The 13,049-nt window shown below is 58.8% G+C and overlaps 8 protein-coding genes across 8 annotated transcripts; 3 read left to right on the forward strand and 5 right to left on the reverse strand.

Moving 5' to 3' along the window:
* Positions 1-179: 179 nt before the first annotated feature.
* FA10DRAFT_114838 (hypothetical protein) lies at positions 180-1,099 on the reverse strand. The gene is made up of 5 exons (XM_025517891.1): positions 918-1,099; positions 726-756; positions 619-661; positions 517-561; positions 180-449 (listed from the first exon to the last, which is right to left on the reverse strand). The coding sequence occupies exons 1-5, from the start codon at positions 1,038-1,040 to the stop codon at positions 356-358; spliced, it is 336 nt and encodes a 111-aa protein (XP_025377701.1). The 5' UTR covers positions 1,041-1,099; the 3' UTR covers positions 180-355.
* Positions 1,100-2,412: 1,313 nt separating this feature from the next.
* Positions 2,413-3,974, forward strand: FA10DRAFT_229680 (putative ornithine decarboxylase; the record flags this gene model as incomplete). The annotated part of the gene is made up of 2 exons (XM_025518802.1): positions 2,413-2,740; positions 2,803-3,974. 2 exons carry the CDS (start codon positions 2,413-2,415, stop codon positions 3,972-3,974), a joined length of 1,500 nt encoding a protein of 499 aa, XP_025377702.1.
* A 1,359-nt stretch (positions 3,975-5,333) lies between these two features.
* FA10DRAFT_114953 (hypothetical protein) lies at positions 5,334-6,328 on the reverse strand. Its single transcript, XM_025517893.1, has one exon. The coding sequence runs from the start codon at positions 5,934-5,936 to the stop codon at positions 5,532-5,534; it is 405 nt and encodes a 134-aa protein (XP_025377703.1). The 5' UTR covers positions 5,937-6,328; the 3' UTR covers positions 5,334-5,531.
* A 486-nt stretch (positions 6,329-6,814) lies between these two features.
* On the forward strand, positions 6,815-8,606 carry FA10DRAFT_241302 (mitochondrial carrier). The gene is made up of 4 exons (XM_025519243.1): positions 6,815-7,144; positions 7,217-7,399; positions 7,456-8,308; positions 8,380-8,606. The coding sequence occupies exons 1-4, from the start codon at positions 6,834-6,836 to the stop codon at positions 8,461-8,463; spliced, it is 1,431 nt and encodes a 476-aa protein (XP_025377704.1). The 5' UTR covers positions 6,815-6,833; the 3' UTR covers positions 8,464-8,606.
* FA10DRAFT_286214 (hypothetical protein) lies at positions 8,588-9,351 on the reverse strand (the record flags this gene model as incomplete). Its single annotated transcript, XM_025524060.1, has 3 exons — positions 8,588-8,838; positions 8,932-8,976; positions 9,048-9,351. 3 exons carry the CDS (start codon positions 9,349-9,351, stop codon positions 8,588-8,590), a joined length of 600 nt encoding a protein of 199 aa, XP_025377705.1.
* A 140-nt stretch (positions 9,352-9,491) lies between these two features.
* On the forward strand, positions 9,492-10,714 carry FA10DRAFT_301759 (hypothetical protein; the record flags this gene model as incomplete). The annotated part of the gene is made up of 1 exon (XM_025525024.1): positions 9,492-10,714. The coding sequence occupies one exon, from the start codon at positions 9,492-9,494 to the stop codon at positions 10,638-10,640; it is 1,149 nt and encodes a 382-aa protein (XP_025377706.1). The 3' UTR covers positions 10,641-10,714.
* On the reverse strand, positions 10,680-11,283 carry FA10DRAFT_266977 (hypothetical protein). Its single transcript, XM_025521725.1, has one exon. It carries the CDS (start codon positions 11,124-11,126, stop codon positions 10,734-10,736), a length of 393 nt encoding a protein of 130 aa, XP_025377707.1. The 5' UTR covers positions 11,127-11,283; the 3' UTR covers positions 10,680-10,733.
* FA10DRAFT_114944 (hypothetical protein) lies at positions 11,169-12,612 on the reverse strand. Its single transcript, XM_025517892.1, has one exon. The coding sequence runs from the start codon at positions 12,549-12,551 to the stop codon at positions 11,247-11,249; it is 1,305 nt and encodes a 434-aa protein (XP_025377708.1). The 5' UTR covers positions 12,552-12,612; the 3' UTR covers positions 11,169-11,246.
* Between the last annotated feature and the right edge of the window lie 437 nt (positions 12,613-13,049).

Genomic DNA, 13,049 nt, shown 5'->3' on the forward strand with positions numbered 1-13,049 from the left:
CAAGGAACGTCACTAGATGTGAAGCGATTGGCGAAAGAGAGGCGACGTTGCCGGTGTCACAGAAAGTGAAGACGGGGGACTCATCACGTCTTTGATCAGGGTCAGGTGGTGCCGTCTATCCTCCACCCTTGAAGCAGAGACTCTGCTGCTCCGAGCTGTCAGATTTGTGGGCACTGGGACCCGTTGTTCACTATGAATGGCAGCACGACACGAATGCACTTTGATCTTAGAAGGATCTTTTTATTCTGAGGAGACGGGAGTAGAAAACAGTTCAACGGCCGGGGAGGTGGCCGCATAATGAAAGACCACGTATGAAAGCGCCCAACACCGACACGACACGCCTCGGAACGACTGCCTAGATGCTGCTACCCACGTTGACCTCAGGTTCGACGTTGATAGGTTTGTTTGAGTTGATGACACAGAGAATTGATTTGCGGGAGTTCATTGAGCTGACGGAAGGACGTCGAAGCGTTAGAAGTTGCGAATGGGAAGAACAACGAGGAAGGATGTGCTCACCTTCGCCCGCTAGAGGAAGTGATGATGCTAGCTCGAGAGCCTAGTCTTTGTCCACATTAGGCTTCGTCCTGATCGCGACGGCGCGAGCCAGATCACTTCGACCTCTGTCTCATCTTTCTTCTCTTCCTACGAAGGCGACGCATCCCTGAGACAAGAAGCAGTCAGCATCATGAATCGAGAGCATTGCAATTGCCTGGTACAAAACTCACTCTTCTTCTTCCACTTCAGTCTCATCTTGGCCTGATGAAGTAAGTCGAAGTTGTCAGTCAGAATACGATCCTACTACCGCGTCCTTGGCTTGCGCTGCCTTCTCTGCTGGCCGCTCTACGCCCATACCACCCTCCAGGTCGCCGCTCTCCTTCCGCGTAGCCCACCGCCACCAAGAATCAGAGAGCACTCACTCTTTCGAAAAGGGCTGGAAAATGAGATCGATGTGAGTGGAGCAGAAGCAACCTAGATGGCCATACAGCCAATTCATTTACGCTGGGCGCGCCCTCTCGCCGCAGTGGGCAGGCGTGCGCCATGTGGATCCCATCACAAAGACACGTGGCTCTTTGCGGTCCGACTTTCCCTTCGCTCCACCATTCGGCCGAAAGATCGACTCAAAGTTTCGATCTTCCAACGCCTCATGACGGAGGCGAGACCAGAGGGTGAAACGAACAACAACGACGAGGACGACAAGCACGACTGAAAGCCTCGCACACTTTGGTCTCTCTACTCTTAGCAACACGCTGTCTCTCAATGGACGGTCGCGAAACTTAGATCATCCCGACTCTTCCAAGGAAGTTTGCCCACAATTCCAAGGCCAATCGTTGATCTCCGACTCCAATCTGCCGCCAAGGCGTTTCTTGCCGGAAACACTCGGTGAGAAAGGTGTCGGAGAGGAGAGACGCACCGAGCAGTACACTGATCAGAATGGCAAACAACAGGCCTCCATAATTCTAGAAAAGCGTCATAGTCGCATCGGACAACCTTTTTCCCACTTTCGATTACCTCCATCAGGCCGCCTGGCGCTTAGCTCGCTGGCGACCCACCCCCTGCTCGCATACCTCGACTCTAGCCGCTCTTGTGCAGTGGTGTCACGTCCACCCAAAAGTCTCGCAACGATCACGCGACCTGCCTTTGGCAAACAAGCATAGATTAAATACCCCTCGTGAGTGTCATGTCTCACCCTGGACCCACCACGGCTCCAGCAACGGTTCTTGTTTCTGCAGCCCACTGCCGAGCGAAGAGCCAGATTAGATTTGCACGAGGGTCTTTGATCATCACGGCTACACCAAGGGAATGGGAAAGGGATTCGCCGTCGGCAAGGAAGCGGATTGCGAGATGCAATTTGGTCTCTGATTAATTCTCGAGTCCCTTGGGCGAAGGGCTCTCTCATCCAAGCCTGGATGGAGGTGTTTCACTCATTGCGCGGCGGCGCGTTTCGACCCATTATTATTTTTCTGTTTTGGTCGTGGGCTGCGGGTCAAGATTATCCTCGCACCGTTCTTTGGCTGACTTCGAGCTTTGCTCTTTTTCCCCCTTGGCCCACTCGACAATAAACTCCTACCGATGACGACTCTGCGTACCAAATGGCGGTGACTTGCAAACATAGAATTTGTCGACGGAGCGCCCTCGACCCTGTTACGAACCTTGTGAGTTGCGCCCCAAATGACCGTGGCGGAGGAGACGCGAGGGGGCAAGGGCGACGGGCGCTGGAGAGGATAATGAATAAAAAGAGGTTGCTGCTGCTATGCCAGGCCATCCAGGACAACCCACTTTCTGCTCTACCCCGCCCCCTCTCTCCCTGCCACAGCTATGGCCTGCCTCGTTCTCGAACCAGCTGACAGAGGGCATCGTGCCAACTTTCTCCGCCCAGAATTGCTGCTACCTGTGCAGATTGCGTCTACGTCGATGAACAACACCTACATCTCGCCCCCTGCTACGGCACCCCCTTCTCCCGAACTATGCAATAGCAAGGCCCACGACATCTCGGCTGATACCGCCATTCGGGACACCTTCGACTTTGTCTCGTCGAAGCCTGTCGTTGAGGCCATCGGCGACCATGCCCCGATCTACGCGGGTTCCGTCGGCCAGCAGCTCCAGGAGAGCCTTGCCCAGATTGACATTGACGGATGTGCGGCCGACGGTGAAAATGCATTTTTCGTCGCAGACCTCTCTGAGGTCTACCGCCAGCACCTTCGATGGATGAGGGAGCTTCCGCGCGTCGTGCCTTTTTACGGTGAGTTTGGCGGATAAAGATGGTGTACGCGTGTTTCCCTGGCTCACTCTGGCGCCAAATAGCTGTGAAATGCAACCCCGACCCCTACGTCCTGCGTCTGCTGGCTGCTCTCGGATGCGGCTTCGACTGCGCCTCCAACGGCGAAATTAACTCTGTCCTCGACCTCGGCATTTCACCCTCGCGCATCATTTACGCCAACCCTTGCAAGGCTGCTTCCTTTGTGCGCAATGCTGCCGCGCGCAACGTCGGCCTGACCACCTTTGACAATGCCGACGAGCTGTACAAGATGAAGCGCTTCCACCCAAAGTGCAAGCTCGTCGTCCGCATCCTCACCGACGACAGCAAGAGTGTCTGCCAGCTCGGCCTCAAATTTGGCGCCCCGCTCGACAATGTGCCTCGCCTGCTGGCGAAGGCAAAGGAGCTGGACCTTGACGTCGTTGGCGTCAGTTTCCACGTTGGCAGCGGCTGCTACGATCCCGACAGCTTCCGAGACGCCGTTGGCCGGGCACGAAAGGCGTTCGACATGGGCCGAGAGCACGGCTACACGTTCGACTTTCTTGATGTTGGCGGCGGCTACGCCCACGACAACTTCGAGCCCATCGCCAGTGTCTTGCGCCGGGCCATAGACGACTACTTCCCCGACCAGGACTTCGCGCCCGGCGGAAAGCTCGTCGAAGGCAAGCAGAACGGCTTGCGCATCATTGGCGAGCCCGGACGCTATTATGTCCAGCGCGCCTTTGCACTGGCGGCCAACATCATCGCTCGCCGTGACGGCAAGAGCGACGAAGCAGGCGAAGAGCCGGTCAAGAAGACCTCGGCTGGAGAAGCAGAAGAAAAGCCCGAGGTTATGTATTATCAAAACGATGGCGTGTACGGCGCCTTCAACTGCATCCTCTTCGACCACCAGGAGGTGCACCCCAAGGTACTCACCCTGGACCGCAAGTACGTCTACCGGCCCGAAGTTGACGCGCCTGGCTGTGAGGATGTCAGCGACTTGCAAGCGTGCAGCGTCTGGGGTCCCACGTGCGACTCGATCGACTGCGTGCGACCCATGGTGCATCTTCCCAGCGGCCTCAAAGTGTCCGACTGGCTGGTCTACGAGAACATGGGCGCCTACACCATTTGCGCAGCGTCGGGCTTCAACGGTCTTCGGCGTAGCGAGGTGCGCTACACCGTTGGTGAAGGCCACGAGGCCGACATGGTTCAGAGCTTGCTGTCTGCGGGCGCTCTCTGAAGCTGGCCGGATATCCACTAGGAAGAATTGAGACGTACCAAAAATGGCAAAGCTGCTCGATGCTAATGCCTACTTTACTTTACGCCCTTCTACCATCACTTGTATTTCAACATCTATTTTTGAATCTAAACTGCACAAGCACGCTTCTTGTCATGATGTAGAGACCCGCCAAGATGTACAGATATGTGTGGAGAGGCTTCTCTCATAGACAGTAGTAATGGTCGTGACCCCAAAAGCAATTTTTGCTGCTCGTGAGAACACAACGGTTCTTAAGGCCGCTCTTTGTTTTCATGTGTGCTGTGCAACCACCACCGCCCATGTAGAAGCAGTGGTATCTGTTTTGCAGCATGGTCAGCTAGCCATACACAACGTTACAAGCTGACAGTAGTGTCCCAGACACATCATTGTAAATCTGGCAGCAGCGTCCAGCCATTCCACTCACACGTTCCAATTGCCGTGGTTGTGGTCAGCCGGATAAAATTTCACCTGGACCACTTCGGATTGGCACCGACTACGTGAACTGAACGAGACCGAGCCATCGATGACACATGCAGCTCCGGGCCACATGTGACGATCGCGGTCCGGCGAGTCCATGCCCCTGACCATGCTGTCAGTGAAGAGAGCGCGAGCCGCGTCCCAGTCACTCTCGTGAAAATCTGCTTCGTGTACCAACTTCTCTCCGGCTTTTATGCCAGTGATGAGCATTGGATCTGCAATCCTTTGAGTAAGCACATCGTAGTGGTAGTGGAGACGCTGGGCCTGCACAGGACGGAAGTCGAAGAGTGCGACGGCAATAGCAATAGCGAAGACGACGAGACGCATAATCGTTTGCGATCTTTCTCACGGCGTTGGATTGAGAAGTTAACGCCTGTGATGGGACAAGCAGTGGTTGAGTGATATGAGGGTAATGAGAAGGAGAAACGGGCCAAGTTTTGTGTTCAGGAGAGAGAGTATTTATCGAGACTGGTGGTAGCCCTTCTGGGCTGCAGAGCTCAAATTAGGGATAGCGGAAGGCGAAAAAAGCCGCAACTCTCCACTGGTCGCCAAGTGATCGGTGATTCTGCAAGAGTAATTGATCAGGCGAGGGGGGCGCTCTTTCCCGACAACGGTCATGGTAGGCGTCTCAGCACGAAGCTGAACCCGAAAAAGCGGCCCGGGCAAATTCCATGTTGACTTGCCAAGTCTGTATGAAGCACATCAGGAACGGAACAAATACCAACGGCTCTCCTGACCTCTGTATGGGCCTGGGTCGGGGTACAGTGCGGGCCCACATATCCATTTTTCTCAGCTCGGGGATCACGAAGCACGCTCTTTGTCATGATGTCCAGACTTTGCGAGAGATAGAGAGATATTTGGAGAAGAGGCTTCTTTTAATCACAGCGATAATGACTGTCAACCCAAGTGCAGCGGTCGAAACGTCTGCTGACGCAACGGTTCTGATAGCCGGGTTTTGTTTCGATGTGTGCTGTGCAGCCACCACCGCGCATGTAGTAGCAGTCGTATCTATCGCGCAGCATGGTCAGCTAGTCAAGCCTGGCAGCCGCGTCCAGACATGACTCACTTGTCCGAGGTCATGTCGTGGCCGACCGGAAAAAATTCCAGGGCGACCTTGTCGGATCGGCACGAATCCGAACTGAACTTGACAGAACCGTCGATGACACATAAAGCTCCGGGCCAATCTTTGCGATTGAAGTCTAGTAAACCCATGCCCTGGACTATGCTGTGGGTGAAGAGACCGCGAGCCTCGTTCCAGTCCTTATCGCTGAATTTTTGCTGGTGTGCCACTGCCTCCCCAACTTTGATGCCCACGATGAGCATAGGATCTTTGATCCTTTTCGTTAGCACCTTATAGTGGTAGCGTACGTGGGGAAATCGCTCCTGCTCCTCTGCCTGCGTAGAACGGATGTGGAAGAGTGCGGAGGCGGCGACAGCGAAGGCGAGAAGACGCATTCTTATTTGCATCGTCCTTAAGTCGGTCCTTATGTCGGAATTAGACGACAAGTGCACGGGTGAGATAGAAAAAGCAGCGGATACGTTGTGCCAAGTGCTGAGAAGCAGAACTGGGTAAGGGTTTTCAGACTTCCGCCCGGGAGAGAGGGGTTTATATATTTCATGAGACGGGGTAGCCCTTTTGACCCTCAGAGCTCGATGGTCAGAGAAAGGAGATTGAGAGGAGATAGCGCTTTCCCACGGCGCCAAGTGACGAGGCTGTGCATTTGTCAAGACAGTGGCCCAGAGAGGTTTATCCTTTCCTGCCCTGACTCTCACGGTATTCGTCGGAGCGCGGAGCTGAACGCGAAAAAAAGCGGAAGCTCTGGGCGAATTAGATGTTCACCTGTTATGCTCGTCTTGAGCTTCTCGGCAAGAGACTTTATCAACAGTCTTTTTATAGGCAGCAGAGGCGTAGGCCTGGGCCGAATTTTGGCGCACAAAACTCTCTCCCAAAGAACAGCATGCGAAGCTGTCGATGTACGAATACGGTAAGACTGCAACGCCAAAAGCAGTCATCAGGCAGGCCCACAGAGGTACGCACAGCATCAGGCGCTACCATTCTCCGCCCAGTCCCCTATAACATCATCACGCCGCTTCAATGGCTCTTTGCAGGGCTGACTGACGAGGTCTTTCTGTATCGCCCTTAGCCAAAAACCCTCGAAGCGTGGCAGGCGATGAGGCAGTGGTGCCCTCCACCCAGCGCGCGCTTCCCCCATCTGCGAAACACGTGCCCACGTCCGAGGTTAATTTTTCGTTCTTTCCTGCTGATTCAAGCGCGACCGACGTTTTCGGACGTTAGACAAATGGATTGAGTGTGCGAGGATCGAGTCCTTCTTCTCATCGAGACTGATCATCATCCAGCGCAACATGCCGCACCCGGGAACGCCCTCTGCCGGCGAGGGCGAGACAGAGACGACATTCTCCGTCTTGCCATCGGCCAATGCGTACCCATCCAGGTCAGACGGCGCCTCTTCGTCTTCGCCATTGGGCCTCCTGCCAGACGCCCGTCGCGAGAAGCTTTCGATCAGTGAGCTCCAGGCGCGTACGGAGCGGCCAGGCGGCGATGCAGGCGCAGAGGTCGACTTGAGGGTGGAAGAGCTGAGGAGAGGGGCCGCGACGGATGAGAAGAAGAAAGCCCTTGTTCCCCCAAAAGGGTGGTTGCACTTTGTCGCTGGAGGGTGAGTGGTGCCGACCAGATCCCCAAGCAAGGATGATCTTTTTCCGCTGACGGATGGATGCTTCCACGATAGGATTGGGGGCATGTGCGGAGCTATCGTCACGTCGCCGCTGGATGTCGTCAAGACAAGACTACAGTCGGACATCTTTCAGTCGGCTTCGAAGAGCGGTGCCGCTTCGACGTCGGCCAAGAACGGCATGTTTCAAAACGCGAGGCGACTAGCCTATCACTTTGTCGAGACTGGGCAGCTGTTGAGGTGAGCTTGCAAAAGAGACTCTGCGTCGTACAAGGTGACTGACTCGATCGCCACAGAGACATCTCGGTCAAGGAAGGACCCAGGGCGCTCTTCAAAGGTCTCGGACCGACGCTCGTTGGAGTCGTTCCTGCACGGTCGATCAACTTCTTCACCTACGGCAACGGCAAGCTCCTCATCGCCGACCACTTCAACGACGGCAAGGAGACGCCCGTCGTCCACCTCTGCGCCGCCGCGACGGCGGGCATCGTGACGGCGACGGCCACAAATCCAATCTGGGTCGTCAAGACTCGTTTGCAGCTCGAGAGCCACGCCATTGAGAGGGCCGCCCAGGCTGGACGCAAAGCTGCTGTTCGCAGGGATGGGCAGGCCAGGACTGTTGGACCTCCGTCAAGACCGACACCTGCGACTGCGCCCTTTTCGAGCTTGGCCGGAGCACCAAAGCGGGCGACGAACCCATCTGTGTTTTTCAAGGCGGCGCCCTCCCCGCAGAGGCCAAGCACCAATTCGATGCAGATGACGCTGCGAATCATCAAGTCCGAGGGCATCGCGGGCCTGTACAAGGGCATGAGCGCGAGCTACCTCGGTGTGGCAGAGGGCACCATCCAGTGGGTCCTCTACGAGCGTCTCAAGGGGCTTGCGCGGGGTTCAGCGTCGGCGGCAGAGGAGCGGGAAGTGAGCCGATTTAGAAAGTGGATGGGCACAGTGGGTGCGGCGGGCACGGCAAAGATGGTCGCCAGCCTCATCACGTACCCGCACGAGGTGGTGCGGACCCGGTTGAGGCAGGAGCCGCCACCAGGGCAGGCAAGAAAGTACACGGGCCTCCTGCAGACGATCAAGCTCGTCTGGCGGGAGGAGGGCGCTGCGTCCCTCTACGGTGGCCTCAGCGCCCATCTGCTCCGCGTCGTCCCAGTGAGTAGGCTAAACAACGCGATCGACCTGAAGCACGCGCACCTCGCTGACGCTTTCTCTTTCTAACCCAGAATGCAGCCATCATGTTTGTCGTCTACGAGACGATGCTCAGTGTGTCTTCCTCGCCCGCTTCCCCTTCACTGCCAGGCCGATAGGCTACCACCACCACCACCACCACCACCACCACCACCACCACTGTTTTATCAATCTACACAACTGTACAATAGACCTTCACGCAGCCAGCCACCACTTATTCTCCTATCAAGAGAATCCATGCAATCACTGCTTCTTCCTGTCTTTGGCCTTGTGCTGTCGTGGCTGCTGCTGCTGCTGCTGCTGCTCGCTCGCAAGTCTCGTTGCCTCGCCAATGATGCCGACGCACCGTGCTGTCATGTCGACGAGCAGGATCGGCGGTGTGATGGCCCAAAGAGCGTGGGCCTGAAGGAGGGCGACGATGTTGTGCGAGGTGAGGAGGAAGCGCTCGTCGCCGACAAAGTACGTCGCGAGGACCTGAGCCGTGGTGATGCCCGCTGGGTTGGGTGTGCAGTCCTTCGTCGTCAGCATACTCTTTGAAGGTTTCTTGGGCGGATGATGAGAGTCTTCGCTGGCTGGCTCTTACGCACCTACGGAAGCATACAAGATCAGGACGGGATAGATTCGCTTGTCGTCTGGGGTGTGATTTGACTAAGAGTGAGCCACAGAGTATAGACAGGAGAGCCAAAGGGGAAAAGACTCTCACCCTTGAGCAGCGCAACGATGCCGAGGGCAAAAATGGGCAGCTGGATGGCCATCTCGCCCACAAGGGCGGCGAGGAACCACGCATTGTCTCGCCGCCCCTCGAGGGCACTGCGCATGAGCGGGTCATTGGTGTCGCGCAGGAACGTGTCGAGAACCGCGCTGAGGGGCGCAGGGACAAAGTGGGCGGGTAAAAAGACTTGCGAGTCGATGAGGCACGATGCGACGAGGTGGACGGCAAAGAAGAGGACGTAGAAGAAGTCCAGGGGCCGCGAGGTCAGTGGTCTGCGAGCAGTCTTATCCGCCATCGTCGGTAGCGGTTTCCCGATGAAGCGGCGAAGTTGAAGAAGAGTAAGGAGGAGTTGAGTTTTAGAGCGCGTCCGTGCGAAGGTGAGAGGGAATTTCTTCTTGTTCTTCCGAAAGATAGCGCTGGTCCTTAAGAAGCGACATGGCGACGGCGGGCTCCTCGCCGACCGAGGGCAGCTTCAAGGGCCATGGCCTCGCGGTGCTACGAGCGGGAGCCGCTGCGCCCGGCGCATCGCCGACTAGCTGCGTATTCACGCATCTCACGGCCACTTTCCCGCTCAAGCTCCTGTCGCCCTCGACCTCGTCGCGCAACGCCCTTGCGCGCTCCCTCCGCGTCGCCGGTGCCAGCGCCGATCATCGCAAAGAAGCCGACGGAAAGGTACCGCGGCCGCAGAGGAAGGCAATTGCTGCGCTCTACGTCGTCGGCTACGGCGGCGGGCTCGTCTCGGGCGACACCGTCTCGCTGGACATTGACGTCGGCTCGCACTGCACGCTGCTCCTGCTGACGCAGGGCAGCACCAAGGTCTTTAAGCAGCGCTTCTCGCGCGGCCGCATCGACGGCGGCGGCGGCACCAGCCAGACGTTTCGGCTCCTCGTGCGGCGGCACGCCACGCTCGTCGTCCTGCCTGACCCCGTCACTTGCTTCAAGCGTGCCGTGTACGACCAGACGCAGCGCTTCGATCTCCGCTGCGCCGCCACGTCGTCGCTCGCCCTCCTCGACTGGTTCACGCCTGGCCGGACGCACTACCAGTCCACACGTCGCGATGGAGGCGGCGCAGGGGGAGAAGGAGGAGCAGGAGCAGGAGCAGGAGCAGGAGCAGGAGCAGGAGCAGGAGCAGCAAGAGAGAGTCAGGACGAGCAGAGGGAGGAGGAGTGGGCGTTTGACCGCTACATGTCTCGCAACGAGGTGCGCGTCGCCGGGCGAGTCCTCGCCAGGGACGTTGTCCTGCTCGAGCGGCCGCCCCGCGATACCGACGCCATTGCACGGCGCTGCAGGCCGTACGCGTGCTTTGCGACGCTCCTCCTCGTGGGGCCAGACTGCCGCGCGACGCGGGACCAGCTCCTGGCTGACTTTTCGCACATCAGCCAGCGCGTCAATCGCGGATCCAGGGCCGTCGTCGACGATGTCGTGTGGTCCTGCAGTGCGCTCGACGAAGCGCAAGCCGACTCGCTCGTCGTGCGGGTCGCAGGCACCACGACCGAGGGCGTCCGGACGTGGCTGCGGCGCCACCTAACCGCGCTACAGTCCATCGTGGGCGACGATCTCTACCGTCAGGCCCTTGGCTCATGAACCCAAACCTCTTCTCAGCTTGCACTGCACTGTACACTAGCACCGTCAAATGCATTGGGGATATTAGACTACTGTTACAAATGCTTCTATACTTCAGGAAGAGGAGGAAGGAGAATGGAAGCCGGCCTTGCGTTCCCACCAGTGTCGCACGCTTGCCACATTCATGTCCTGGTCCTGGCTTGGGCACTCGACGAGCACCAGCCTGTCGTCGTCTTTGAGGCTGTCTGGCACGGTGCGGTTGGCGAGGAACCTGCGGACATCCTCGGGGTTGAGCGTGGCCGTGACGCTGCGCAGCCGTCGCCTCCGCGTGGGACCGCCGCCGCCGTCTGGGTCCCGCACGGCGCCCAGGAGGTGGCAGAGGGCCTCGACGACGTTGACGGGGTGCTCTTCGAGGTGGGCCAGCCACAGGGTCCAGGCCACCTCTCTCAATCGAGGGAGCTGCCCGTCGTAGCCGCCCAGGGCGCGCGCCTCGGAGCGAAAGAGCATGCAGCCAGAGATGTGGATGGACCGGAGGTGGGAGAACGTGCCCTGGTTCAGCCGGAGGGCAGAGGACCAAAACAGTGGCGGTGGGCCAAGGGAGAGGTGCCGTCTGTTGTGGCTCTGCCGTCAGCAGGGTAATGCAAATAATGGAAGAAAATGGGAGACTACCCACAGCTCGGACAGGCCCACCGTCTCGCGTTCGCCTCCGACGGCACGCTCGAGAAAGCCATTGAGGCCGAGGAGCCGAATGCGCGGGCACATGGCTAGGACCGAGCGCATGTTTGCCAGCAGGCTTCCCAACGTCGGCAAGGATGGCCGCAGGGGCGAGACGGCCTTCTGAGCCATTGCCTGGGCCATTGCTGCCTCTCTGAGCTTTCGCCGTGGATGCGCATCGCCATTCGAGGGACCGCCCTCTCGTGTCGACTCGTTCTTGTACAGCGTCCGAGCATCGTAGCTGACGTGTCCAAACAGATCGGCCACATCGAGTGTGGCTCTGCTCGACGCTCCCCTTCGTCCTCTTCCTTCCTCTTCTCGCGCTTCACGGGGACCGCCGTCAGCCTCTCCTCTATGATCCTCGTCGTCGTCGTCATCATCATCATCGTCGTCTTCGTCATCCTCGTAGATGGCCTGGCCAAAGGCAGCCAGCGCTGCCGCCGCGGCTGGGATAGCATTCGGCGGCGCATTGTCGCCCGCCGCGGCGCCGAGGCCAAAGACGAGATCGACGGCGCCCGACCTGGCAAAGAGGGCCGGATGGCCAAAGTGGTCAGTCTCCCCGTCGCTCGCCAGCAGATCCACGCGCGTGGCCGACTCGGGCGTCAGGCCGCTGTCGCTTCCTGCGAGCTCTTCGATGAGCGTCGCCAGGAGCGGCCTGGCTGCCTCTCGGGGCGAGAGACCTGCCGAGCGCAGCGTGAAGAAGTCGGTGATGTGGGAGAAGCCAAGCACCTGGGGAAACGACTCTGCCTCGCTCAGCGTCATGGAGTTGGCCATGTTCATCCACTCTGCCGAGGACGACGACGCGGAAATGGTGCCGCCGTGGTGGTGGGCTGCCTGTGGCTGCTGGGACGGTAGCGGCGTTGGCGCAGCGCCAGCCTCGTCCCAGTCGAGTGGATCGTCGCGCATCGCCTCCTGGTCCCGCTGTGCCTTCTCCTCGTCCTCTTTTTCAAGGCCCGTGCCCACGGCGTGCAAGTGCGAGGCAAGCCGGATCCACTCGTAGTGGAACTCGACGACGTACTGCAGCTCGACGCAGCGAAGCATCCACTCGTCGATGCCGATCCAGCTGCCCGACGCATCGTACCCTGCGCTCCGTCGCTCGACACCAAACTCGGGCGTGCCGGCCAGACCGCCGGCGCGTCGGAGGCCCGAGGCATGCTGGGGATCACCCGAGACGTACATGCTGGCGAAATCGGCGCCATCGTCAAAGTAGGCGAGCATGCTGCCGTCGGGCACCCATTTGGCCGCCTCTGCGTCGTCGTCGTCGTCGTCGTCGTCGCCGTCGCCGCCGCCGCCGCCGCCGCCGCCGCCCTGCAGCCGGTGGTGGGCCGCAGCGGCAAAGAGGGAGGCGCTCTCGCTCACGGCGGGGAAACGCGGGATGCCATCGAGGCTGCCGACCCAGAGATTGCGTATGAGCGTGCCGAGCGAGGGCCGCTCGAGCAGGCCTCGCGCAAAGGCGAGGAGCTGCGAGGGGCGAGCGAGGGTCACGCTCCGGTAGAGGATGGGCGCAATGAGGTTGTACGTCGCGCGTGAGACGCACATGAGCCCAATCGTCGTCTCGACATCGAGCTGGCTCCTCTGTGCCTCAGCCTGCCGCCGTGATCGATATCGTCGCTGTCCTTTATCTTGCTGTCCCCGAAGCCGATGAGGCTCTGCGTCCTGCAGACAGGCCAGCTCAAAGATGAACTTGACCAGCTCCTCTGGCAGGTTCGGAAAGGG

This window comes from Acaromyces ingoldii (genome assembly GCF_003144295.1).
Source record: "Acaromyces ingoldii strain MCA 4198 unplaced genomic scaffold FA10scaffold_3, whole genome shotgun sequence".
In the NCBI taxonomy this organism is placed as follows: Eukaryota; Fungi; Basidiomycota; class Exobasidiomycetes; order Exobasidiales; family Cryptobasidiaceae; genus Acaromyces; species Acaromyces ingoldii.